Below are 26,179 nucleotides of genomic sequence, written 5' to 3'. Positions count from 1 at the left end.
GCAGGACCTTCAAAAAATAAATACTCAAATGTGTGTCTGAAAACAAATAAAGAATGGCTAATGACAAGCAAAAATGTTTTTTTACTAAAAAATTAATTTATAATTTCAAAAACATTGCAACATTTTTATGTTACTTCGCGTTTTGGCGATACCACCTTTTGATGATTGCTGCAGAACATGGCGAACGGTGCACCGTGTTTCTGTGGCTGTGCGTTTGTCAAACTTCATGACGTGTAAATCGTTTGTTCTTGGTTCTGAAGCAGCACGGAAACATCTTCGATGTGCAGACTTGTGCAGTTCGCTAACGTCGGATGCAGTGTTCAGTGACAACGGCTTTCACCTAAGGTTACACCTAGTACCAATTACAAGGTATTGCAATGCCTTTTCTCTTTGCCCCCGTTTAGAGTTGCTTAAATGGCGTGCTTTTACGCGATGAAACAGTCCTTCGTGTTGTCGGCACAGAATGGAGGGTTTCAACAGAGGCACTGTTGTGGAGGGAGCGGCGGTGTTGGGGGAGGTTTGGCTGGTTCCATTGGCGGAAGCGGGACTGCTACATTGCGCTTTTGCGGAAGACTTGTGAAACCGCTCACCGAGGTCGCTTTGCGAACATAACGAGGGCATGCCGATTAATTTACTCCAGCTATATTCTTAAAGTGCGCCAAACGCAGCGTAACGCCTCAAATTCGTGCTCGTGTTTGGCGCGGGTGCGTACCAATATGGTTCTTCCTTTGAAAGCGCGAAGTTCTCGCTAACGCTGTGATGAGGAAACGCGCGGTGTAATTATTGTTTTTTTTTTGCGGAAGAAACAAAAACCTTGACAGAGCAACGTTTACGATGTAGGCTTCGTGTTGTGCATTTCGTATGGCGCTAACGTCTCTTCTGCGTTGCGCAGGTTCAGACAGCTGGGATGAATAAGAAGTACAACACAGCCGCGCAAAGACTTCGGCAAGACTACCTAAGGCTGGTCAGGGACCCGGTACCGTACATTGTCGCTCATCCATTGCCGTCTAACATCCTTGAATGGTAAGTTCATTTCTCCGGATTATATTCTGATGGCGCATGCATGCAAACGTTAAATGCTTGTTCGGCACTCAAATGAAGCGCAGTCGGCCCGCGGGTGCGCGAACTGTACTGCCTGAAAACCTCCACGTCAGACAATTTTGTCCGACTGCAAGAATAGGTATCCTTTGCTTTGTATCCTTTGTGGAAGTAACCTTAAACATGTTGGTGATGTGGGCCATTACGTTTCGATCACGCAGTCGGTAATTTGCGGGCTCGTTTAAGTTTAGGTGACGCCTGTAGCCACTTAATTGCTTTGGTGAACTGATGATTAAGTCGCAGATGCGAGGCCAGTAGCAAGTTTTTGTGGTGGTAGCAAGGTAATACTCTAATCTTTTCTTTCAGGCATTATGTTGTACGAGGGCCAGAGAACACACCCTACGAAGGTATGATCGTTTCAGCATCTTTCTGTTCTTTCCCAACTGAGCCTGGAATTCGTGGTGTATTTGCTATAATTAATGTTTTGAAGAAGCGATCTCCCTTTTCCGTTAAATGACTGTGATGAACATGCTGCACGTGTTCTTAAAGAGCTGTCATTATATTACTGTACAGTTTTTCTCAATATATGTGTATGTATGGGAAAATGTGACTGCATGTTTGATTCTAAATGTATAGTTCTAATCAAAATCATAGTGTCTACTTTTGGATACTGAGTTCTTACACTCATTGGAGAGGGTGGAGGGGGTAAAGAGATATCTGGAAATGTAGGGGAGATAAGAAGGCACTAGGCTCCCTGTCCTCTTTTGTCAGATTTTGATCTACGGCTGTTTTGGAGGTGCCTGTCTGGGAAGGGGAATCTGTGGAGGAACAAAGATACAGAGTGGGTGAAGATGTTGACCTTGTCTCTACTCTACTTTTTCTCGTGATAGCTTTTATTTCGAGGACAGTGCAGGGCCACGAAACTGGGGGGACCCTATCTCTCTAAGTGTTCTCGCATTCAAAATATAGAGCGCAGGGAACATTGTAAAGAAGTTCAAAGCAGGGTCGGATCATGTGTGGGAACCGGTTGAAGCGTGAAAAAATGTCTACTCATAAACTGCGCAGCCTGATTTTAAAGCGAAAGCATTAGTTAACTCAGCAGGTTGGAAAGCTAATGTACTTGGTGCACAAGCAGCACATGAAGTGGCCAACAGCTGAAGGCGTAACAAACACAGTAGTTGAGTTAAGAAGACAGTTAGGCCAGTTTGGGTCCGAATGGGATTCAAGAGTGCATCCCTTACTCCACCACAACTTGGTGATTTGGGCTGACCAAGTGTATGTGCTGTGGCCTTGGGCTAAAAATTTAAGTTATTTGTTGGTACTCCAGGTCACAAATCAGGCCCAAGCAGGAGGGCAAACAAGTAAAGCTAAGGACGTGTGCTGAGGTCTACATGAGTGATTTGAGCATGCATTCACAAAAGCAGCAGTTAGATGCGAGCAGAAAAGTACGTTCTCGCTAAGGGTTCCCTCTACTCGCTGATGCAAACGCGGATGTGTTCCAAGACATAGTGATGTAGAGCATGAAACACTGTAAAGGGGAAAATAAATGTAGAACTAGGGAATTGTTGCAGCCTTTCACTTAAAAACGTGTGTTAGAGACACCTGCATAGTATAATTTGAGCTTGCTAGTTACACAAGTACCAATTAAGTGAGTAACGATTATCATTTTGCCATAATGTTTATGATAGGTTGCATTACACCTTTATCTTGTAATAGTGATTGCAGTAGGGTGCCACTATACTGGTTTCACTTTTGATTGGCAGTGCTGCTTCTTGTTCTTGCATCACTTTCTTTTTTCCTTGAAAAACGGAACCGGAAGTTTTGGTAACTGTTGAGTAGTTACATTAACTGGCCTGGCAGTGGTAGCGTGACTAGAAATCCACGGTTGTGTGAACGGAAAGCGTCGTTGTGAGGTGCGAGGGACGGACACCCCTGGTGCAGATGGCATCTACCACGGGAAGTTGCTGTTTCCGGCCGAGTTCCCCTTCAAACCACCGAGCATCCTGATGATCACACCGAGTGGCCGGTTCAAGTGCAACACGCGCCTATGTCTCAGCATCTCGGACTTCCATCCAGACAGCTGGAATCCTGCTTGGTCGGTTGCTACCATCCTGACTGGCCTGTTGAGCTTCATGGTAAGCCGACCAATTGTCCCTAGATGACTATGGTGAGGCAACCCATTGTCTTTAGAAGACTATGGTAAGCCGACCCATTGTCCCCAAAGACTATGGAAAGCTGACCCATTGTCTCCAGCACATGCGACTGGCAGCCATTCAAGGCCCTTGTCCTTCGGGGAATGGAACCAGGGGGTGGTGCGGGAGCGCAATGGATCGGTGACTGTCACTTTTGTGGCTTGTGTTCTGTTACTTCGTTAACTTGACCCTGCAGGGCCTGAGGTCATAAATCCGATTGCTGGTTGTGATTGCTGCTTTTTGACGGCGGAACAAAAAAACTGCATGTGCGCATGGCACTTATCGCGGCATTGAAAAACTGAAGGAGGCCCAAATAGTATAGTTATAGCATAAGAGAAAGAGTGAGAGATAATTTTATTTGGCCAGAAGACAAGAGCTTTGGGCTCTCTCTGCCACATTAGTCAGGCAGAAGATTTTGCTTCATGGTACTTTCTTCGGCCATATGGACAAGGCATAGCAGCATTAGGGGATTGGAGCTGTGAGCCAGGGTCTCCCAGTGCTTGGTGTGTTTTGCTGTGTATGGGAGGGGGTTAGGAGGGTCTTGTTGCGTGGTTTCTTCTGGCATTTACACATATGTGCGTAAGGTTTGTGCAGTGGCTGCAGTGTTTGCATTTACCTGAGGATATTTCTGGTGGATGGGGCCGTACAGTAAAAGCTCGTTAATTCGAACTCAAGCCCTTGTCCTGGCACAGCCCTGTATATTTCGATGGGGGAAAACTACCGATAATTCGAACGTGTCGGTATCCAGAACGGTTAATTCGAACTATGATCCCCTGGTTTTCATGCTCCTCGCAGTAAAAGTCGGCCCAGAGTGATTACAATGTGTTGCAAATCCAAACCAAACCAAATTTACTAGAGAAGCGAAGCAATGAAACAGAAAAACAACAGCGTGGCGCGCACACTACGCTCCTGCAACAGCTTATTTCGCTTCTAGAGAGGGCACCGACGCCAGTGCTCCGGCTCATGCCATTATTATTTACAGAACATTATTTACGAAATCACCTGCCACAGACGTGTAGTAGCGCCTAATTCGCGATAACGAGTCCAGAGGTGACTTCCTTGTGTTCTGCCCACGCAGTGTGGCGCGATTTCCATTCATTCTAGCACCTGCCTGCTAAATCAAGCTACACTTTATTCTAACAATTTTATAGTCCCCTTCGAGTTTAAATTAACGAGCTTTTACTGTATAGGACACCGGGTTCAGGTAGGTGTTAGTTTGGAGTTGTCTCCATGCCTTTGCCTGTGCAGCGTTGAGCGGGGGTTAATTCTAGTGTAGTTTAAATTTAAAACAAAAGATAAGATTTACCAGGATTTACGAATCATGTTAACTAGCGCAATGTCCGCAGCCTGCTTTTGAGAAATCTGCTTGTCTTTTGGGGGGGAAATTGAAAGCTCTACATGGAACTTTGTCATCCTTCCAGGTGGAGAAGAATCCGACATTGGGGAGCATTGACACAACTGACAGAGAGGTGAGTTGAAGGGTGGCCTGCTGTGTCCACTTTACCGGGTAGGAAGAGCATGGCTGAGTGTGCACACGTCATCCGCTTGTACTTGCACGTGTGATAGAAATGTGGCTTTGCCATTCTTGTCCCCACAGAAAAGGCAGCTTGCGAGAGAAAGCCTAGAGTTCAACCTGAAGGACGAAGTCTTTTGTGAGCTCTTCCCGGAGTTGGTTGAGGTAAGAGAACTATATGCATGCTTAAAGGCCAACTGCACTCAAATTTCACCTCGGCCAAATTTGTTTTTAATGCGTAGTAAGTACCCCCAAATAAGCTGAGACACAAGTGGTAGCCCCGTGAAACGCCTCGTTAATCAGTCAGAAGCGTTTAAAAAGGCTCCGCCGCAGACCACTCTGCACCTGCCGGCGGATCGCGTAAACAGCCATGACGCGCCTGTGACGTTCCAGCCGACGGTGGCTTTTTCCTCTGGCCAGCCACGCAGCGGGAGAACCGGTCGAGCTCTGCTGCCCTGTGCGCGCGTAGAGCTTGCGCGCAGACATTCTCCCGAACTGGTGACCGTCCGGCCGCTCGCTGGACGGCTGCAACATCACTGCAATGGCCGCGCTCTCCTCGGTTTCGGTTTCAAAATCGCCGATTTTTGCTGGCCGCTTGCGGCGTCCACGTGCGTATTTCAGCTGTTGTATTTTGCATGTTGCTTTCTTTTTAAGCAGACTATACGGAAATAGGGTTTTCAAGAAGTCGAAATTTTGAGTGCAGTTGGCCTTTAAGGCCACGTGATAAACCCCACAAGCACTGCAGGGTTGTCTTGTGGGAATTCGACTACTGTGGCTACCGTATTTTTGCACGTATAACCCACATCTGCATATAACCTGCACCCACACTTTCAGTCTACAAATAAAAAAAAAAAAACAAATATCTCCACGTATTGCCTGCACATTTCATACAGGAAAGGCTGGGCTAAAGCTACTAAAGCAATGTGGCACATTTGACGATGAAAGAAAGCTCATGTTTTGAATATTTCATACATTTTGTGCACAGTTTAAGCCACAAGCACACAGTCACTGCTCTCGCTAGAGCTATTGCTTGGCCGTTTCATCTATGGTTTTTGTAACGCAGCATTTCTTAAAGCTCTTGTGAACCATCTCTCCTGGAATCTCCTTCCATGCCTTGACGATCCGCTTACAAAACAGTGCAGCATCAGGCCTACGGACGCGGCCTGTTGGCATTAAGTCATAGAGACCTTCAGCCATCCATTCAACATAAAGATGCTTGATGTGTGCCTTGAATGGTCTATTCAATGAAACATTAAGAGGAGTTACCACCTACCATTTTTGTATGACTTAAGAATACAATTATGGTACAGCAAAAAGCTAAAAGTTAGAAACAGTTTACTTTAAACTAAGCATCCAAAAACAGACCAGTATGGCAGCGAAAGCCATCGCCTCATTTCAAACAAAATTCAATTCGTAGCTATCATAGTACATAGCATAGCGGTGTTTTTATTGTTTTTTAGTATTGGCACTCGCACTCTTCAATGGCGCTTTTCCTTTGTGGAGAACTCTAGCTGACTTGCCAAATATTTTTTTCTCAAGTTATATCCTTGAGCTGTGTGTGCAAAATGAGCACTGTCCGTGAGATAATAGTGGCTTAGCCAATGATGCTGTAGGGGCATCACAGCACAACGCGCATTGCCGTGAAGCTGCACCGAAGGAAATACCTCGCACGTAATCCGCACCTCTCGAAGGAAAGTACCTCGAAGGAAATCTGCACCTCTGCTTTACCCCTGAAATTTTGACATTTTTGAAGCGGGTTATACGCTCAAAAGCACGGTATTTAAGAGTGCATGCTACTATTTGAGAACAACCATCTAGCCTGCAACGCTCATCCCTAGATTTTGTTGTGCTGATCACAACTCGCCCATGTGTGTTTAAGGGGGAACATTTATGTAGGCTTTGGGGTAGTGTTGGCAACTGAGATTTTAGTACAATGGATGTCGTTAGATCCATAAATGATAAGTCTTGGATCCATAAATGATAAGGCTTGATAAGTACTGGTCTAAACGTGTGCTACTGCAAAATGGGGTGGGCCAAAATAACATTAGCTGAGGGCTCATGGTCCACAGCTTGAGATATGCAAAGTGTTGAAGAAACAAATAAATTTGGAATAAAAACAAAAAGGGGAAAAAATTCCGGGCGATTTCGTGAAGCTTGATGCAAAATTAGTGGCAGAACTGGCCACATGCAAGTACGGCATGGGACAGACCAACCTATGAGGGACCCGTGGTGCACGCAACGTCTTCCTTTTCCCCTCTCGCCTCAGAATCACAGTTATGTGCGTCATAAAGAGCATGCTTCCGTTTGCCAAAGCCGTAAGAAGAGCGCTGGCACATTACATGGTAGCGCTTACAGTTGACACTGGACATCTTGCTACCTTCACATGATCGTTCTCAAAATTATTAGGTTACTTGTGCTTTCCTTTTTAGATGCGACTGCATCTCATTCACTCGCCTTGTCCCTCCATACGGCGTTGTCCGTCCACACCCCTCACCCTGCCCTATAAAAAAAAAATTCACAGCATATCCACGGGGTGAATGATGATGAGTGGGCGAAGCTCCTGAGGGGAAATCATCGGTAAAACCGTGACTCTTCAGTGAAAGTTCGCCCACTACATCTGTGTCCGAACGTAACGTCTAGAAAGTCTCGCTTAAACCGCGCGTCGGCACCTTGGGGCTGAGCTCGCCTGATGCGTTTTGCAGACGCCTCACGAGCTCTCACTGCATCGGGGTCTGCCTGCCGATACGCGCGCTTTCTCGCCGCTTCCCGTTCTCTGACGTTTTGGAGATCCTCTACGCGCCGCAGCCGTGCCGCTTCGCGTACGGCAGGGTCCTCGCGCCGTTGCCGTGACGCTTGGGCCTCTCGTTCTCGAACGCTGGAATCTTGGCGGCGTCGTCGCGCAGCCAGACGACACGCTTCGGCCTCCCGCTCTCGTACGGCAGGATTAGAGCCACTAGCTTATTTAGTGGCTCTAGGCAGGATCTTGGCGGCGGCGTCGCGCAGCTTCACGGAGCGCTTCTGCCTCGCGGGCTCGCACATCTGCAGCCTTATCCATCGGGCGACTCCGAGCGCGCACCAACAGCGAACGGATTTTATTACAACGCTCCCCGCCATCTAGTAAACAATCCAAGAACTAAACTAGAGCTAGCCACGCCATCTAGTAAACAATCCAAGCGCATCTTTTCATCATATACAAGTACCGCCATCTAGTAAACAATCCAAGAACTAAACTAGAGGTAGCCACGCCATCTAGTAAACAATCCAAGAACTAAACTAGAGGTGGCTACATACATACGTCGAGGATGCACAGACCCACGCCTTAAGGAGCTTCGCCCCTAAAAAATAATAGCGGCGCCCGGTTTCGATCCCACGACCCTGTGGGCGGAACGCGAGGTACATGGTGCTCTTCCCACTGCGTCACAAAACCGAGACAGAATCAAATGCTTCGAACGAGCCTTATATCCTTGACTCATTCAAACTGCGTCAAGAAGCTGCTGATACAACGCATGATGGGGCAATGATTAACACTTGCAATAAAAGAAAAGAAGCTCCCACTTACAGCAACAATGATGGAGTGAAGGTCGTTGCAACAGCGAAGCTCCAAGCATACCACTTAGAGAGATTGACCAAAATTGGCCAATAAAACATAATAATAATCATAAAACATAATAATCATACGCGTTCCCGACACTTTTCACGCGATTTCAGAATCAATCCAACAGAAACACCAAGTGAACCCCACGATGCGTCACATCTACACAGGGTTCCCCTCGTGGGGAGGTGGGCGATTTTTTTTTTTTTTTTTTTTGCAGTAGACTGTTTTGAGTTACATTTATCTCCTTGGCTAATCATGTCGGGGATACACGAATAGAATCTTTGCACTTAATACGGAAAGATGAAACAGGACAGAGAGGTACCTCATCTAATCAATGGGGAATGAAAGGAGGAAATCAGGTGATTTCAAGAGGTGCCACAGACTGAGTCCTTATGCAAATAATGACAGGTGGTCAGAGCTGTGCTGTAAAAAGCAAGCCGTGTAGCTGCACTTGTGTGCTACAGTGTTCAAGGCTGGTGTAAGTTTAGAGCCTGTAATAGCCGAAATATGTGAGGGTGCATGATGAAGGTCGTTATTCTAGCCCCCAAGTTTGCTCATACTACCTTTGTAGGTGAGGTCAAGGCCATCTTGAATAACCCTACGTTGAATGCCTCGTGCAAAAAATCAGTGCAGTTGGCGCAAGCGTAATTTTCAGAAATGCACTCTCCGAAGTATCTGTTATGGTGCGTGAGAAAAAAATTAATCCCTACTTTTAAGAGCGAAACTCTTTAGCAAATCACACTTTTTTGTGTCCGCTGTTAAACTACCAAAGCCTGGCAGTTAACAAAACCAAAAATATGCCGAGCGCTCGTGTGTGCCTGCCTCACCACGACCGCCCGCCCACCCATCGTCCCCTGCGCACATTTGTCAAGCCAGGCATACCCACTTAGGGAGATTGGGCAAGATTGCGGCAACCACTCGGCAGTTAAAAAAAAAACCAAGGAAATGCCAAGCGCTCGTGTGTGCGTGCCTTGTGGCGACCTCCCAGCGTCCCCGGTGCATGTTTGTCAAGACAAGCATACCCACTTAGGGGGATTGGCCAAGATTGAAAACAAAAAAAAAAAAAACTTTAGTGATCGCCATAATCGTGGCAACATTTGCTCGGAACGAAAAAAAACACATCATAGCATACGCCCCTCCAAGGTGATGTCCAGTGATTATCGCTTCCAAAAAGAAATGTAAGAAGCTCCCACTTGTAGCAACAATGATGGAGTAAAGGTCATTGCTGCAGCGAAAAAAAATCGAATTGGCTACAATTGTGGACTTAAACCTTGCGCGTTACTGTGAGCTTCCTTCATTTTTTTTGTTTTCTTGGCAAGAGATTAGATGATGCTGTTGTGCAATCACCTCTTAACCAGGCAATTTAAGCAACCTCATTTGCTTCTCTTTACCGCTGTACACTGTAAGCTGGCACACATTGCAGTTCTTGTAATGCTTAGCTGAGCGGGCAGCACTATTCCTTGAACATTGGAGTCATGTTGCCCTAAATGAGCTCATTTGCTGCAGCCATACTTACTTAGCAACATCAACTATTCCTTGAACATTGGAGTCATGTTGCCCTAAATGAGCTCTTCTGCTGCAGCCATACTTAGGTACTTAGCAACATCAACTATTCCTTGAACATTGGAGTCATGTTGCCCTAAATGAGCTCTTCTGCTGCAGCCATACTTACTTAGCAACATCAACTTCTCAATTGACTATAAAAGGGCTAGTACAAAAAGCCAGGCATTGCTGTTCGCATTTTTCTCGCTCTTTCTGTTGATCTGAATTTGAAAATGAACGTGCAGAGCTTGTCGAAATGCCAGACAGGCTACTAAAGCATCTCTGTTCTTGTAAATGCATGAATACTGGCGTCAGGCGGCTTTTTCTAGGCTAATTATTCAGTTGCTCCGAGAATGTGCCCGGTATATTTTTGTGTAAAAGCAAGTTCTAGAAGGCAAACGGGAGAATTTCCTACCTTTGTTGTCAATTTATCGGCAAAAAACGCATCCTCAATCACCACGCAAGCGCCAAAAAAACTACTGTGAAACAGCACAGGGAACAAATGTGGGCGTATACAACTACTCCTTGAATATCAGTTTTAGGCTTGTGTCAGATGATAGTTATACGTGAGAAACGAATACCAAATTGTGTATCAGGCAGCACAGGACCGATATAACCGACGAGCCCCACAGTTTTTCTTTGCACGATTTGTATTGCCCCCTGTGCTGTGTCACAGTAGCCTACGAAGTGCTCTTAGCCCAAGATTCACTAGTGTCTTCTTAGTTACCTTCAAGGGCCTGTTGATGCATGCCTTCGCAAGAGTTTGCAGCCAGAGGATCCACCGGTGAATGGAGAATCTCGGTGCAGGGGGCAAAAAAACGACCAAGTCAAGACGGAAGCTGCTTTGGGCGCTGGTGGGAGCTCCTGACTCCACTCCGCTGCTGCAGGCTCTGGCCAAGTCGAAAATCTCAGTAGCTTACTCGTCTGCCGTCAAGTTGTCCGCATCGCTAATGCTGCCTTCGTGTGTGCGAAAAAAAAGAAAAAATTGTCTGCTTGTGCAGCTGAAGTCAGCTTGCCTCCTTTGAATCTCAGATTGCTGGCAAACATGACTTAAGGCAAGCTGAAAAAATAAAACTCATCTTTTTTGACGCCGGTTTAACCTTTCACGCCCAAGCATGCCGACACATTTCAACGACAGTCTGAATGTGCTGGTTGTCCTATAGCGCTGCGTAGTGTAATCGTTTGGCAATCGTGATATAAAAATTCGGTGATACTCGAGTGGCTACAACGATACGTCAGGTGTTAAAGGAAAGTTATTCCTAAAAGTATTAGGGCAGGAATCGATGTAATGGCGCTTAACACTGCCCGCTCTCTAATGTGCTGTATGGACAACCACATGTGCGCTGCGGGTGTTTTAATTGCAGAGCACTTAGCTCACTTGCTGGACCCAAGTAGGGCCACACGGCATTCTGTCGTCGTGGCATCCCAAGAGGCTTCGAAAGCCAAGCTGTTTATATAGCCATAAGCGTTTTAAACTTGTGAACCGCTGGTGCTTGTCATACATCTCCACGTTGCTTAGCGCAAAGAAAACTCCAGGTAGATTTGAGGCAAAAGATACGTAATTAACCACCAGCGACGTCGTTCATTTAGTTAGGAATGCTCGTTGGGTTGATGTGGCAGTGCAATGCCGGCACGTGCGAAAGGAAAAGCAAGCACAAAAAGAATAGAACTCCCACTGGCGCAGTTTCAGGCAGGGGACGCACGAGCACTGCGAAGGCGAGAAATTTGAATTGCATTGAGTGGTAGCAGTGAGTGGATAACGGCACTAAAGCTCATTATGGCGAATCACTGCTCTGCACTTCCGACAGCTTTCACATTGAGTGAAACAGCTTTAATTTTTTTCACTTGCTGCCTGTGAGCGCCCTACAGAAAATGGTCGTGCTTGGGTTTAGGCGTTTGCTTTTGGGAAGACAGTTGCGTGAAAAAGTGCGCCGCTCCACAATATTTGGCTCAGATGTTTTGCAGTCGCGTAATGTAAACACAGAACGCACTTGTTGACTGCATTCAAAAAGCATTTCATGGGTTCAACAACACTTCGGGTCTACCTTGAAACTTGGACCACGCAGTGTAACTTGGTGATGGCACAGTCCTTAACGCCTAGAGATTGAAGCAACACTATAGTTTTCTCTATTCTAAGCTTTATTGCTTGCGAGCTGAGATATGTGCCCAAACACTGGGGAGCAGTTCAACTTGTGCAAGTCCGTTTCTATCAAAAAAAGAAAGCAGACCACTTCAAGTTTGCCTTGTGCAATCTCTCCCAAGGTTTTTACATTAACCAGCAAGAGTTCCAGCTGCTACTGGCAGCTCTCTCAAGCTCTGGTTGGCCTGGCACATTTATGTCGTCTCAAAGGAAACTTCGCCTTTCTAAAAGGGACTCGGAAGACTTAGGGCCCACACTTCTGCATTGCATTGGGCTTGTTTGTGGAGTTTCCTTCTTTCCCTTCTTACGTATTCAGAACTGGCAAAATAAACCTGAATTTGGCAGTGTCATTTTTGCTGTTTGCATGTCCAGTCTTTACACTGTTGTTCTCGCCATGCTTGTTGATGACTTGCTTGTCTAAGCTCCGCCTGATTATCCTGTTCATCCAAGAATAACAGTTTCATCCAAGAATAACAAGAATTTCACTCTGAACATTGGCTGAATTCGGATCAACAGTACTGGCACATGCAATGTGTGCTTTCGAAACCATTGACACAGATAAACAACTTTTCTCTCCTGTGATTACTAGTGGTAAATGTAAATGTTCAGCCAGTAGGTCTAGCCAGTAGAGTTTTCAAACCTTCTTGGCCCTTTCTCTTCTCAGCACCCATTTAAATTCCTCATTTTTCTTTAGTCATTTAGAGCAATGGTTAATTGAAGGAGACTCGGCAGCATAATTTTTTCTTGCCATTGGTTGTCGTACTGTAGCAAGTGCTGTGCAGGTGAAACTCAAAAACAAACAAACGGGGTGGCTTTGCTGGCCAAATTGGCATTGCTGGCCTTGGGAATCCAAAGGATTGAGTAACGCACGCAACTTGGAATTACCGTATCGCCAGCATCACACGTTGCTTGAGAATGGCTCACATGTCAAAGCTATAGCCATCAGCTTGCCTATCAGTTGGGTGTTGGCGGGGAACTTTGAATCGTGCTGTAGTGCTATCGTCTTACTGGCTGTTTTGGTGGTGGTTGTGGTGTGGAGTGAGCGAGTGTGTGCTCCCTGTGCCGTTGCAGGAGATCAGGGAGCAAATCCAGAAGCGCAACACAGAGGTGGAGGCCCAGAACGCCTACCTGGCCGAACGGAGCATATCTGGCACCAGCCTTGGCGACCAGGGCTACGGCCTTCTGGGCAGCACGTTGGCCAACATCTTCGTCATCGTCGGCTTTGCGGCGTTTGCCTACACCGTGAAGTACGTGCTGACGTTCAGCGCCAAGTGACTGGAGCCGCCGCGCGCCCACAAGCCCTCTGGACGTTGTGCGTGCTGCGGACAGTTTGGGACTCAACAAAATTGCGGGGGAGGGTTGGGGACGGGGGAGTGAGAGGGGGAGTGCTCTTCCTGATGTGCCACTGTTGTCTATAGGTAACTACTGTACATAAAAGTGTGTGTGTGTGTGTGCATATTTCTACAGGAGAGTGTCGTCCTAGACGGTGGAGCCAGCAGTTTGTTGCTGCTGGTGCCTGCACCATGCAACCGTTTGAAAAAACTTTTTTTTTTTTTTTTTTTGTGCTCAGGTCTTGAGTTGAGTAATGTCTGCCTGTGTTCACCCTGTTCTCTCACCGACTGCTGGCTTGTAGCTACGAAAAACTGCTTGGGTTTTATCAACTTGTGTGAAAGCTCGAAGCAACACTGTGTTCCGAACAGGAAAATAAAATGACACTGTTTCGAGCAAAGTCTGCAAATGCACCTTGCAGGTGTGAAAGGAATGCGCTACAATGCGGCCGTTCTCATTCCTTTTGCTTTTTGTTCCTTTGAAAGCTTATAGCAGCGTTTTTAATGCTTAAATAAAATCCAGGAGCATTTCGTCAATGTTTAAATTCGAAGCGTGCATGTTTCCTGTCAAACGGGCGACATCCCTTTGACAGCTGTGCGAGTGGTTGTCGAGTACGTGGAAAATGCTTTTTTGCTTTTGAGTGTTACAGCATGTTGGCTCAGTGAATGTAGCTAAATATAAGGATGTGCATACGCTGTATGAGCGCTGGGATTGTTTGCTTTACCAGTAGGCCTTATTCTGCAATGTCCAACTGGAAATGTGGAAAGTATGTTTCCCTTGTGGTAAAAGAAGAGGGGGAGACTATCCAGGGCAGGAAAATGTGACATGATGTTGGACATGTTAACCATGAAAGAAATCTTCGAAAACTGCAAATTGTTTAAGCATACTTTACATTGTGTTAGTTTTGCACTCAATGATCTGAAATTCGCAGCTCTTAGCTGGGGGTGTCTTTTTGTATTGCTTTGTCTTGGCGAAAGGTGAATCGTGTACATTTGGTTTCCAAGCTTGTGCGGCGTGCTTGTTTCTGTGTGGTGCCAATGAATGACCGGAAAGTGCAGTTTGTGGATTCAAAACATTACTCTTGGAGATTACTGCAATGGCAGCGCATCTGGAGGCGATGGTGTTCAAAGATGCCTCAAGTGGATGGCAAATTTTCTTTAGTTTACACTTGTTATAAAAGTTGCTGTCATACAAGACTTTTTTTTTTTTTTTGACCTGAAATTTGTAGCTGCTGGATTTTTATAAAACACGCATACTAAAGCACCAAACCTGTGGCACTTGTTGCAGTTACCAAAACAGTGTTCCCTGTGGTCTCACTCTGACAAACACTGCCTTGCACTGTCATCTTGAGCTTGTTTTTTGTTTTGGACGCCGTCCTGCACATTTCAGCTTGCTGTCTTGGAATGAAGAACTGCCGCCCAATTCACAGCAGCGCAAATATACTTGCTCAGCTGCAAGACCTCGGCACGGCCATCATGCAGCCAAGAAGTTTCACTTGTTCTTCAACAGCGCCTCGAAGGCATGTCTCATGTCTAGCCAATGACCACCTTCCAACTCCTAAATCTAGATAAGCACTGCATTCACATGATCTTAGGCATAGCAGCATTTTCTAAACAGAATCAACAGCTGGGCTAGTTGGTATCCGTCCATCCTAAAACAATAGCCCGCACTTGGCTGAACGCAATTGGTAGGTCCCTTACGCAATGGCATAGAAAAGGATGCGCAGCGATGGCCTTAAGAGTTCTGGTTTAGCACAATTCCTTGGGCTGAACCTTACCTCATTGCTTGTTGCCACCAGATGCTCTGTAGAACCAACTCCTGAAGTGACTGCAATGAAGCTTGGATGTGCACAGTCGCGCAGCGGGAAGGAGACCCGCCAGAAATGCACAACAGAAGCTTCTTTTAGAATTCCCCCTTGCATGCGACTGCACTGCTGCCATTGGCGGCTGCAGATGTCGCAAAACAAATAGGACGGCTCTCGCCATTAAAATGCAGGCATGCCGCGTGCATTTTGTAGCACGAGCAGTTTCAAGGCCCTCTCCCAATGTGGCATTCTACAATTCCGGCGTTGGACCTGTGCTGCACTCAAAAGCTGTACATGCAGTAAATGCGCCTTTGTTTAGAGGTAAAAAGGGCAAACGGGTTTTAAACAGCCCAGGCATGCACTCGGCAGTGAAAAGTCTGCTGTCCATCCTTTTCAAGTGGTGCTGCATCCATCATTTTTGAGCCTGTGCTGCCCCAAATTGAGTAATGACTTGGCAGTTGCTATAGCGTTGCAGTGCTGGAAGCCTGTAGTCTACACAGACCCTCGCATCCCCTTCCTTGAGTGGCTGACGAATACTGCTGCAACATCCGTGCAAATGTTTAACACAGGCAAAGCAAACCTTGCTCATGTTTTAGTACATTTCTATGGTGAAGAATTCTACTACCTTGCTACTCAAGGGTGTAAATTTAATGCCTTTTGCCATTTCAATGGCTCTATGAAAATACATTGAATATACTATATACCGTACTATCACACGCATATAAGTTACCTTGCATGTCACCTACAGCCCGAAGCTGCGCACTAAAGGAAAACACCAAAATAACCCTGCCCAATCGGCTGCATAATACAATCTTCCAGGCTTTGTATAGAAAGTGTGTCGTGCAATTGCGTCATGTTTACTTGGGCAATGAACGTACCAGTGATCATTAAACTTCTTTACTCGCGCCTAAAAATTCGCGTCGACACCCTTCCCTGCAAGAATGCAAGACAAAATTATATTGCAAGGTAGCTGCCTCTATCAAGCTATCTGTAGATATAGCAGACACCTGCAAGGTAGTGAAAGCACTTCAACTTCATCCTTGATTCTCTCGCACCTGCTCAGCAACACCTGACCTTGGAATGGCCAGTGCACTCGCGATAAAGATGGCATAACGCCGTGCCCAAGAAACCTTCACTTTCATTTTGCTTTTGGAAGAATGCCGTGATGACGCACGAATTGCGGCATACATTGTTGTGAAGATGCAGTTTGGGTCAAAATTAGCTTGTTACTCGCTTATACACAAACGCACTCATGCACGTGCAAATACACACACACAAGGTGGGATCAAATGAAACATACTGCTTAGTTTCCACCCAATCAGCTCAATGATGTTGCACTTACTGTGTTAAGATGCGTTACAGTAACAAACAAGCGAGTTAATTGTCCTCACATGTCTGGTTTGTGTTGGACTGGACACACCATCGGCAACATGGCTGGCGTGATAGAGAACCCGCCCCAAGGTGGGTGGGTGAGCGAGGGACCATCTAGTTCCTAACAGCTGAAGATTGTCGACCAATGGAAATTCATCGCAGAATGCAGGCTGTCTATGGTGACAAGTGTGTCCCAGAAAAATTAAAGCCGTTGTACTCAAGGTGAAAGCTGTCGGGAGTGCAGAGCAGTGATTCGCCATAATGGGCTGTAGTGCCTTTATCCGCTCACTGCTGCCACTGAATGCAACTCAAATTTCCCGCCTTCTCAGTGGTCGCACGCTCCATGCCTGAAACTGCGCCAGCGGGAGTTATGCTTTTTTTGTGCTTGCTTTTCCTCCTGCACGTGCTGGCGAAGCACAGCCACTTTTTTTCGCTTAATATTGTAAAAACCAAACCCAATGAGCGTTCCTAACTAAATGCATGTGGGCACTGCCGGTTAATTACGTATATTTTGGAACGCCGTGTGAGATCTACTTGGCTCCAGCAAGCGAGCTACGATGACAAGGCGCGCCCCTAAAGTGCTCTGCACTTAAAACAACGGTGGCTGAATGGGAGCGACTGTTTTTGGAAAGGAAAAGAGGAAACAACAGGTCTTCTGCAGCAGGGCCAGGTGCATGTTTCAATAGACGAAGCCATTGCTAAGGTAGATGCAGCAGTATGTAGACAGCCGTAGGAGCCAGCACCACTAGAGAAAGAGTTGGCTATGTCACTTGCAATTGTTTAGTGCCGATCACTACAAGGACACATTGAAGTGACTGTATACAGCAATTAGGAGTGAGTAATCCGGTGCTTATTCGTTTGGTGCAGCTGCAGCACAATGCTTGTAAACACATTGTGATTATTGTACAGAATGTGTTAGCACAGAAAGATTGGGAGGATCTGTGCCGTCCAGCTTATAGCTTCATTTGTTGCCATGCGACTTTCACTTGCTTGGAGTTGCTTAAAAAGAAAAATTTAAACGGATGATTCTACTTTGATTCGCACATGAATGATGTGGTGACCAAACTGTTTAAGAGCAACCACCATCTTTGGACAGTATCCATCCACTTCCCAAGCAGTGAGATGCACATCCGAATGCGTTTGGCAACTTCGAAGAAAACCTGGTGTAGCACATCTACTGACACACTTTTATAAGGAAGCTGTTAATAACTGGGACTTTGGAAATTTTTTATGTCCAGAGCCAACTTTATCATGAATTCTCAATAGGAAACAGCTGTAACACTTGTTTTTGTAAAATCTTTCCCAAAAACGTTTATACGATATTATATCATTGCACGACATTATGTATATCATTACTACAAGTTTTATTGTCACAATTAGTTCACAGTGAATTGTAAACGTTACAAAATTCCCATCTGCTGTCAATTACGTGAGAATCTATAAGAGAATCATAGTTACAGCAAATGGCTGCAACTCCGGTTTTATCGAAACCATCCTGCAACAAAGTAGTATGTGACAATTTTCTGCTGAGACGGCCCTGTCATAACACCGAGCTTCGTGTACATGTTACAGAATTTCAGTCTGCTACCAATACATGGCCTTCTATGAGTGAAATAGACAGTCCTGAGCTTGTCTGTTTGGATAAAGCTGTATTCCTTTCATTTCATTAAGTAACTGCAAAGCCATAGTCGATGCCATTACCAAATGACGAGAAAAATAAATGCGTGTACCTCTATAACCATGTGCATGCTATGTCATCCACCTGTAATGGACTGGAGTGCGATGGCTCCTAATTTCTTTTTGGTCGTGATAAAGGTACACAAACGGGTTTCATTTGATCACACCATGTACAGACGTCATTGTTAATGCCCCATTCGTCTCATACAATCTTTGTGGTGTCTGACTGTATGCACAATTGGCTGGCAACGAAAGGTGACCTGCTGAACACAAGGACATACGTTGTGGTAATTCCCCCATGGACTGCACATTGAGGCTTAAGAGCCAACGTTTCCAGGTTAATTTAAGGACTTTAAAAACATTTCAAGGGATCAGAGCAGCATGTGTAGCAACTTGTTACTGCTGTTCTGCTCAAGCTAAACCTTAAAAAATGTCTGTTCACAAAAGTAACCTGTGATGGGGGCTGCGATGCGTTTGTTTGCAATGGAAGAATGTTCACCCTGTGTATGGCTCAAACGGTTTTGCAGACAAGTTGCTGGAAAAAAAGCAACAACAAGTCCGCACAGAGCATTCACTACAACTTTGGCAAAGTGCCTCCAGATCCTGCATAAATCAGTGTCATTTTATTTTGCAAAGAAAAAAAAAAAAAAAAAACAGGGAAGGGGAGTTCTGTACAGACGTGAATACAGAGTGCATTTGAAGTGCGTGTACAGTAAAATATATACATAAATAAAGTCTTCGTCAATAAAGCTTTTTCAGCAATAAATATAACAGTGTGCACGTAACTTATCACCACCAAGGCTGCCAGAAGTGAAGCTTTTTAATTAACTGCAAGAAAAATGCTTTGAACAAAAATTCAATATAAAAAAAACAAACTCGATGCTGGACTTGCGGCATGCAGTCTTGTAGTACAGCAGACAATGCCTGTAGCTTTACTTAACGAAAAAATATACTGACCGTCCTACAAAGCCCTCGCCATCATTACTCCACATCCTGTAATATTTCTGTTGCTTATCATTAAAACGTAACAGTCGCAACAATTATCTGAAATGTGTTCCATAAGTCTAGACTGTCAAGCAAGCATTATTAGCACTGGATTTGCTAGGAGTCACTTGCAGTTATTTTAGAAGTATTTCTATGCACCTTTCTGATGCTGGCTGCACAACCAGAGCAGAGTTGTTTGCGCAGTCATTGGCAGCACGTGAGCGGCAAAGTAACAGATTAGATCGAGCCAAATGCAACTCGCACAAGAACACTTACGCTCCTAATGTTAAAACAATCGCAAAAAGTGCATGCTTCTTCCTCTAGAAACAAAGCTTGTCCCGCAAGACTGCATGGCCACAAAGCTCAACAACTGCTGCTAAAAAAAGTTTCATAAAAAGTTGGTAGTATATAACAAGTTTCCTAAATTGCTGCCAGGCCTTCAACACAAACGGTTACGGCACTTTAAAGAGCAACATTTCTTTCTTTCACAATATAACATCTGCAAAAATGCAAAACTGCGTAGAAAAAAGAAAAAAAAAAAAGGGTGCCTTGCGACACGGCTGGGCGCAGCCAGGCTGAGATAAATAGAGATTTGTTTTTCCTAAAATATGGGCACCTTCATGAAATGTCCAAACACCTGCAAAACCTCCCCTTGCACGGTGTTCACCACTTTCATGTACGCGTCTTGCCACAGCTGGGCCCCATTTTTCTCGACAATCCTGTGGTGGAGAGAGGTGGAAAAGAAGAGGGGGAGAGGGGGGCAGATGGCGTTTTTATTATGGCGTAACAGCACACAGGCCAAGCATGGCTGCTTTTTGCATGCCTGAGCTAAGTGTGCCCAGGGTACAGTCATGAGCAAAAGTTTGTGGACCATGTAAGCAACTGCCCATTCCACTTAACGCCAATGCATGCGTGAGCTGGGTGTGCCCAGGGTACAGTCATGAGCAAAAGTTTGTGGACCATGTAAGCAACTGCCAATTCCAGTGAAAGCCAATGCATGCCTGAGCTGGGTGTGCCCAGGGTACAGTCATGAGCAAAAGTTTGTGGACCATGTAAGCAACTGCCAATTTCACTGAAGGCCAATGCATGCCTGAGCTGGGTGTGCCCAGGGTACAGTCAAGAGCAAAAGTTTGTGGACCACGTAAGCAACTGCCAATTCCAGGGAGCTTCTCTCCTCCTTGCCACCCAAATACTGTTATGTGCATGTGAGTGTTTACACAACTCATAAAGTATCAGAAAAATGCAAGCGTTATCTACTAAGCTGCCACACGGAAGCAAGATTCCTCCTAAGTGGGCTGTAATTTTTTGCTTATGACTGTACTCATGACTATCCGAGTGCCACCAAGACGTCACGGTGAAACAGGGGTGACTGCCGTATCAGGATGTTCATGCTATTGGAAGGTGTACAGCTGGTGTGGGCGGAGCCGGCGATGCATGCTATACCAGTTCGGTGCACACTAGACCAATACCAGGGAATGTACCTGGCTCCCACACTTTTCCTCAATGCCTAATGGTACATAGCCATACGGGTGACCAACATACCTAAACCAGCCCGCACATAGCTCCAACCATTATCGCACTGAACCTGCCTGGCAGGGCACATTGCCCAACACCTCATGACAACACATACGCAGCACCGCATGCTCACAAGGGGGATTGGCCAAGATGTGAGAAAAAGTGGCTGATGAAGTTATTTCGATACTTAAATTGCAACTGAGTAACAATTTCAATTTATAAAATTTAATCGACCAGTAATTTCGGTAATGTCACATCACCTAACGCTGAACTTCATTGCACCCCTGAGCGGTCGTTTTACAAAATTTTCTTTAGTTTTAATCCAGCTAGTCCAGCAAAACACCCATGCCACTTTGTACAGAATTAGCTTCAAGGGCCACTAAAGGTCAGTTAAGGTTTATTTTAACACAAAGACTTGACTTTTAACACTTTTCTCAGCATTTGTCTGAGAGGCACTCTCTTGAAAAAGAGTGAACAGCCAAAGCACAAATTTTTATGACTGAGGGTAAGACATTAGAAGCAACAACAAAAGCAAATGCATCCTAGTGGCAAGCTTATACTAGCCGCATGTGTTTCCTGCACTTCTGTTAACCTGCATGTTAATGTTTTTACCACAGGCTTTTTAACGAGCTTCGCAAAAGTCTAACTGCACAATTTTAGCTTTCCCAAACTGTGTGGAAAATTGTCTAGGGAAGCAATGGAGGTTTTTACAAAAATTCTTGCCCTTAGTGCTGTTCATACTATATGCTACTATGTAGCTGAAAGCAGGTTATATTAATTAATCGGTTAACAGCAAGACATTTTGATGTTGCTTTTAGTGTACCTTTACAGGAACAGCAATTCGAGGCAAGTTTTGACCAGAAAAAATTGCAAAGCACTAAGGGAAGGCAGCCACTATAAGTGGCAACGATTAAGCATAAAAGATACGGAAATGGCCCTCTCCATAAAAAAAAAGCTAGTTGCTTAAACTATTAACATTGATGCTTGATCAGTCCTCTGTAGGCTCATTCAAGGTAGTACGTCCGAACTTTCCAAATGGGGCTCACCGGTGGAAAAACTTGAGGAGAACGTCGAGCATTTCCAGGTTCCTTTCGTGAACAATACTGCAGAGGACGTTGGTCCAGGCTACCACATCCGAATTGAGGACAGTATCTGCACGGCAGCGTTGAAGAAGCGACAAAAATGCATGCGTAGTGTTAATGTGCAGTTATAACGCATGGAAACATGCAGCATCAGTTCACTGATACATCTCTTTGCACCCCTTAGTAGGCGCCGCTCTCAAACTTGCCTAAAAACCCATCGACTGAGGATTAGTAGGGCTAGGTCGCAACTCTCCCTCCAACAGCTCAGAGCTCCCTTCCCAAATTTTTCTGATCCCATCCCTTTTTTCCAACGTCCTTATTCCATCATACAGTACCGTCTCCGTGTTTGAAGTAACATATTTTTGCGATTCTAAGCACCCTCCCCTACTTCAGAGAGAAAAAAAAAAAGTTTGCATAAGCACCTCCTTTTCTAAGCAACAGTTGCAAGGTAGATTTCGGAGTGTGGAAGTGAGCCCGAGTTGAGGCTGTGGCGAAGTCATTTGTGATGTTTTCAATTACAAACCACTACAACGGAAAAGATGACCTGCTGGAAGCACTGAGAGCAGCGGCTCCCAACGGCACAATGGTAGCGAGGTTGACTAAGTATCATACGTAAGTGGTGGGTTCACTGTCTCTGCTATTTTTCTTTTGAATGTTTGCCAAATAAAACATTATTCGTTGCACCCGTCTCGTCGAGATATGGCCGCGAAAAAAATGGCAGAAATGAGGGTAATCCATGTTTTTCGAATCTAAGCACCCACTTTGGGCATCGCGAGCGTGGAAAAAAGGGGGTGCTTAGAATCGAGTAAATACGGTATTTGTGTAACGTGCAAAGGTACGATACATTCTTACAAGAGGCATTGCAAAGTGCCAGCAAAGTGGGCTGTATTCAAGAGAACAAAAAAAAAAGAGCAATTCCACACACAAAAAAATCACAATGTTGACCACAATGCCCTGTGTTAGTTATGCTGGTACAAGACATGAACTTTTCCACTCGAAGCTTCGTTCCTCACTGAGCTGAAGTTCATTTTGTGCTAAGTAGACCCTGGCCCCCATTCTATCCACAAGTCTGTTCTGTCTCCAGATCTTTGTTCTTACGCTTAATTTGAGGTGTAGAGCCAAGGGGTAAAAACCCACCATTTGTGGTGCTTATCCATTGCTGTAACAAGGCTTTCACCTGTCCCATCTTCTTCTCGGAGTCTATTACAGTCTCAAACATCTCCACCGCGGCCTGCACAGGTTTCGTCTGAAATGGCACAAGCGAGGAATTCGAAAAAGGGTTTAATGTGGCTCAGCAACTCATTGCTCAAAAGTAAAGAAAAAAAAAAGTGTTATTTTTGAGGCTTCTGAAATACCTTTCAAATAACAAACCTGGAATTTTAGAAGAACTGCCAGTTGAGCTAGCTGGTAGCAGTTTAGTCTATTCATACAGCATAAAAGATCACCGATTTTTCAAACAGCACAAAAAATGATGAATAAGGAAATAGAGTGCATGCAGGAAATGCATGTCCTATGTAGTAGTACTGCCTTCTTCGCCATTCGTCATATTTAGCACTCTTTAAACAGACTAGCAATATCAAGACTAAAAGCAGAGACTACACAACACTTAAGGGGGAATGAAGGGCAAGACTGACTAAAAATTGGATTTTTTTTATACAGTGCCAAAATATGCTAACATTTTCAAAAAAATCCCCATGAAGTGGCATCCTCAGATGCGCACCTGAAGTCATTTAAAAATGGCACCAAGCCTAGTCACTGCAAGTTTCGTGTGACGCACAGTGGTATTTAGATTGTTAATATTCCTTTAAAAATACGTAATAATATTTATTTTTATAATTTCTTACAAATATAGCCCATAGTTACTTGAATTTTTCTGTAGTTCAGTACATGCCACAAAGGCGCTGCTTTAGTTGGAACTGCATTGCGGATGCATTGCGAAACGCTTGTTTATGTCGGATAGGTCGTCGGTCATTCCGTTTTCCCGCAAATAAATGATTTCATTCTCGACAGATTAGAAGGAGTTTTCATAGCTGAAGTCCCCTGTGCTAGTAGCATTGACTCGCTTTTCTCAGAATCCATGCAAAAAACAGCAATTTGAAAAAGAAAAAAATGAAGAAAAAAAAAAAAACGAAACAAAAGTTTTGAAGCGGGATTTCTCAAAACACCATTTCTGCTGAGAAAAGGAACATTTTCTCTTCAACTATTCAGGTTTCTAAAATCATTTTTTTTTGTGAGTTGTTTATCAGTGCTATATGCAGATCCTGAAGTAGAATGAGTGTGTTCTCACCAAATGTTGTTTTTATTCACACTTTTTTCGCTCAAAAAAGATTGACATTTGAGTTTGTGGTATGTAAATACTATATATATTTTTTTAAATCAACGGTTATTGGCATCATCATTAATCTGGTTCAGAAGGAAGCCTTAGGCATTTACCACATATGGCAAGTGTTTCAGACCTGTGTCTGTAAAAATATTTCTGAAAATATTCCTTAACCTGAGAAAAAAAGCTAACGAAATCTAGAATTTTATTTTAAAAACTAATAAATATTTCTGTATGAAATTTCGCACATGGTTAGTAGATATTTAGTATACATACCCTCCAACATTGTAAGTTTACTGATCAAAAACAAGCGAAATTAGCCGCAGACATAGTTTGACACCTACGTCCACTATCCATTTAAGCAGTTGCATTGTCATGTATGGTGACTTACTGTATCGATCAAATAAAGACACATACACATAGCATGTTTAGAATTAATTTTAAACTAACTGTCACAATCTGTTTCAGATAGTTTCAATAAAACAAGAGTTTCAGCAGTTTTCTGTAACCATATTCCCTCCATAGATGGCCATGTTTCGACAGCACGTGGTAATTCTGAAACAGTTACAACTTAACTGCGAACTAGTAGTACTACGTAATCGTAACAAGTAAATGAAGTTCAGTGTAATGATGCAGTCATCTTAGTGGCTAATTTAAGTATAATTTTTTCTAAGATACCTATATTAGACTGAGAGCTACAGATCATTTTACGCTAGCTCTTGAGCGAGCGTGTGTGATTCTTTGTCAATGCGACCCAATAGACACACGCAGTGTTGGTTAGAACCTAGCGCAAGACAGCTTCACTGTAGAAAGCTTTGCTGAACACGAACGCGGCTACTACTAGCACCAGCCATCCGTCCGACAACGAAGCACAGGGTCCCCACTTGCCATGTACTCCTTGAGAGAGTGGCACGCGAGCAGTCGTGCTTTCTGCGGGCTGATGGCGTTCTTGGGCGGTCGACCTCTTCTCTTCCCCGTGGGCGGTGCCTTGGGCTTCGTTGAGGCTGCCGACTGAGGGCCACGGTGGTTGCTGCTTGAACTCTTGGTGCCCTTCACACCACTCGTGCTGGCTGCACTGTCCCTGAGTGCAACGGGAAGAGAACCACATTCCACGGGTTCGCAAGACTAACATGAAATTTCTTTTATTTGTCCTTCTGGACTGCCCAGAGCAGCTCTGTACATTATTTGCCCATAGATTTCCTATTGTGAGAGCAATTTTGTACAGCCAAAGAACTGCTGAAAACTGCTCTGTGCAAGCAAATAAAAGAGACCATTGGACATGTCCTGTCATCAAAAGTGGTCAGCAGCTTTCTTGAAAGCCCTCTGAGAACGTGCAGGTTACTGGCATAACCACCAAGTGCCAATGAGAAATTGGTGTGTTGGTTGTTGGTTGTTTGTGTTGTGTGGTTGTGTGTTGGTTCACAAGATAATATCAGATGTAGGAAACTTGGGTAAACTATTACGTACTTTTAGGAAGGTCAAATGACGAATACCAACTGGATTTCGTTCAAAACAGTTTAAGATGCTAATGTTGGTGTTCCTGCTAGATGCCTTACAGCAAAGCAACGTAGCACCCCATAAGGGGTAGTGTACGCTAAAACTACTTAAATTGGTGCTGCCATGCCCACTACGGTACACCAAGGCAAGGTATCGTCGTACCTATGTCATACGATTGGAAAATTCTCACAAATAACTCAAGTTGGTGAACTATTGGGTGCAATGTGCAAGACACGGGGAAAACTTTGTCAGTCCACCATGCCACCAGGTGCTTCAAAGTGCATGGAACACATTTTGCACATTTACAGCATTCATGGCACTGCAAGCCCCTTCACGTTTGTATGGCATGCATTCATATTTGGAGAGCACTTTTATGAGTTGCCCCAGCTAACACCATGACAAACATCCTCTGCCTCTCACAATGTATGGTTCAAGAAGCTTGCATTGTAGTTACCATTAAATTGAGTCTAAAAAAATTTCCAGCGTTAGGCGCATATACTTATTCCGAACCTTCACAAATGGATCACAACTTTTCTACTGAGCAAAACGCGACAGCCTTCCTATTAGCCCACCAACCAAG

At 44.7% G+C, this 26,179-nt stretch overlaps 2 protein-coding genes across 3 annotated transcripts in view; one reads left to right on the top strand and one right to left on the bottom strand.

Moving 5' to 3' along the window:
- Positions 1-153: 153 nt before the first annotated feature.
- LOC144144869 (ubiquitin-conjugating enzyme E2 J2-like) lies at positions 154-14,617 on the top strand. Of its 2 annotated transcripts, none has more exons than XM_077676356.1 (7): positions 154-369; positions 893-1,023; positions 1,405-1,445; positions 2,980-3,173; positions 4,652-4,699; positions 4,828-4,908; positions 13,092-14,617. In XM_077676356.1, exons 2-7 carry the CDS (start codon positions 908-910, stop codon positions 13,293-13,295), a joined length of 684 nt encoding a protein of 227 aa, XP_077532482.1. In that variant the 5' UTR covers positions 154-369; positions 893-907; the 3' UTR covers positions 13,296-14,617. The 2 variants fall into 2 exon arrangements, with proteins under 2 accessions (XP_077532482.1, XP_077532483.1); XM_077676357.1 differs by lacking the exon at positions 13,092-14,617 and adding an exon at positions 10,688-10,866.
- A 3,637-nt stretch (positions 14,618-18,254) lies between these two features.
- Positions 18,255-26,179, bottom strand: part of Rev1 (Rev1 DNA directed polymerase) — a 36,419-nt gene continuing 28,494 nt past the window's right edge. Inside the window, exons 13-16 of the mRNA XM_077676355.1 lie at positions 24,991-25,183; positions 22,920-23,028; positions 21,747-21,852; positions 18,255-19,904 (exon numbers count right to left, since the gene is read on the bottom strand). Coding sequence (XP_077532481.1) covers positions 19,787-19,904; positions 21,747-21,852; positions 22,920-23,028; positions 24,991-25,183 — 526 coding nt within the window. The 3' untranslated portion in view covers positions 18,255-19,786. The remainder of the gene's footprint in view (positions 19,905-21,746; positions 21,853-22,919; positions 23,029-24,990; positions 25,184-26,179) is intronic.

Source organism: Haemaphysalis longicornis, unplaced genomic scaffold (genome assembly GCF_048455015.1).
Source record: "Haemaphysalis longicornis isolate Haplotype H1 unplaced genomic scaffold, Haemaphysalis longicornis Haplotype H1 scaffold_7, whole genome shotgun sequence".
Taxonomy (NCBI): Eukaryota; Metazoa; Arthropoda; class Arachnida; order Ixodida; family Ixodidae; genus Haemaphysalis; species Haemaphysalis longicornis.
The sequence above is the reverse complement of the archived record's forward strand: the minus strand, read 5'-3'. Positions and strand labels throughout refer to the sequence as shown.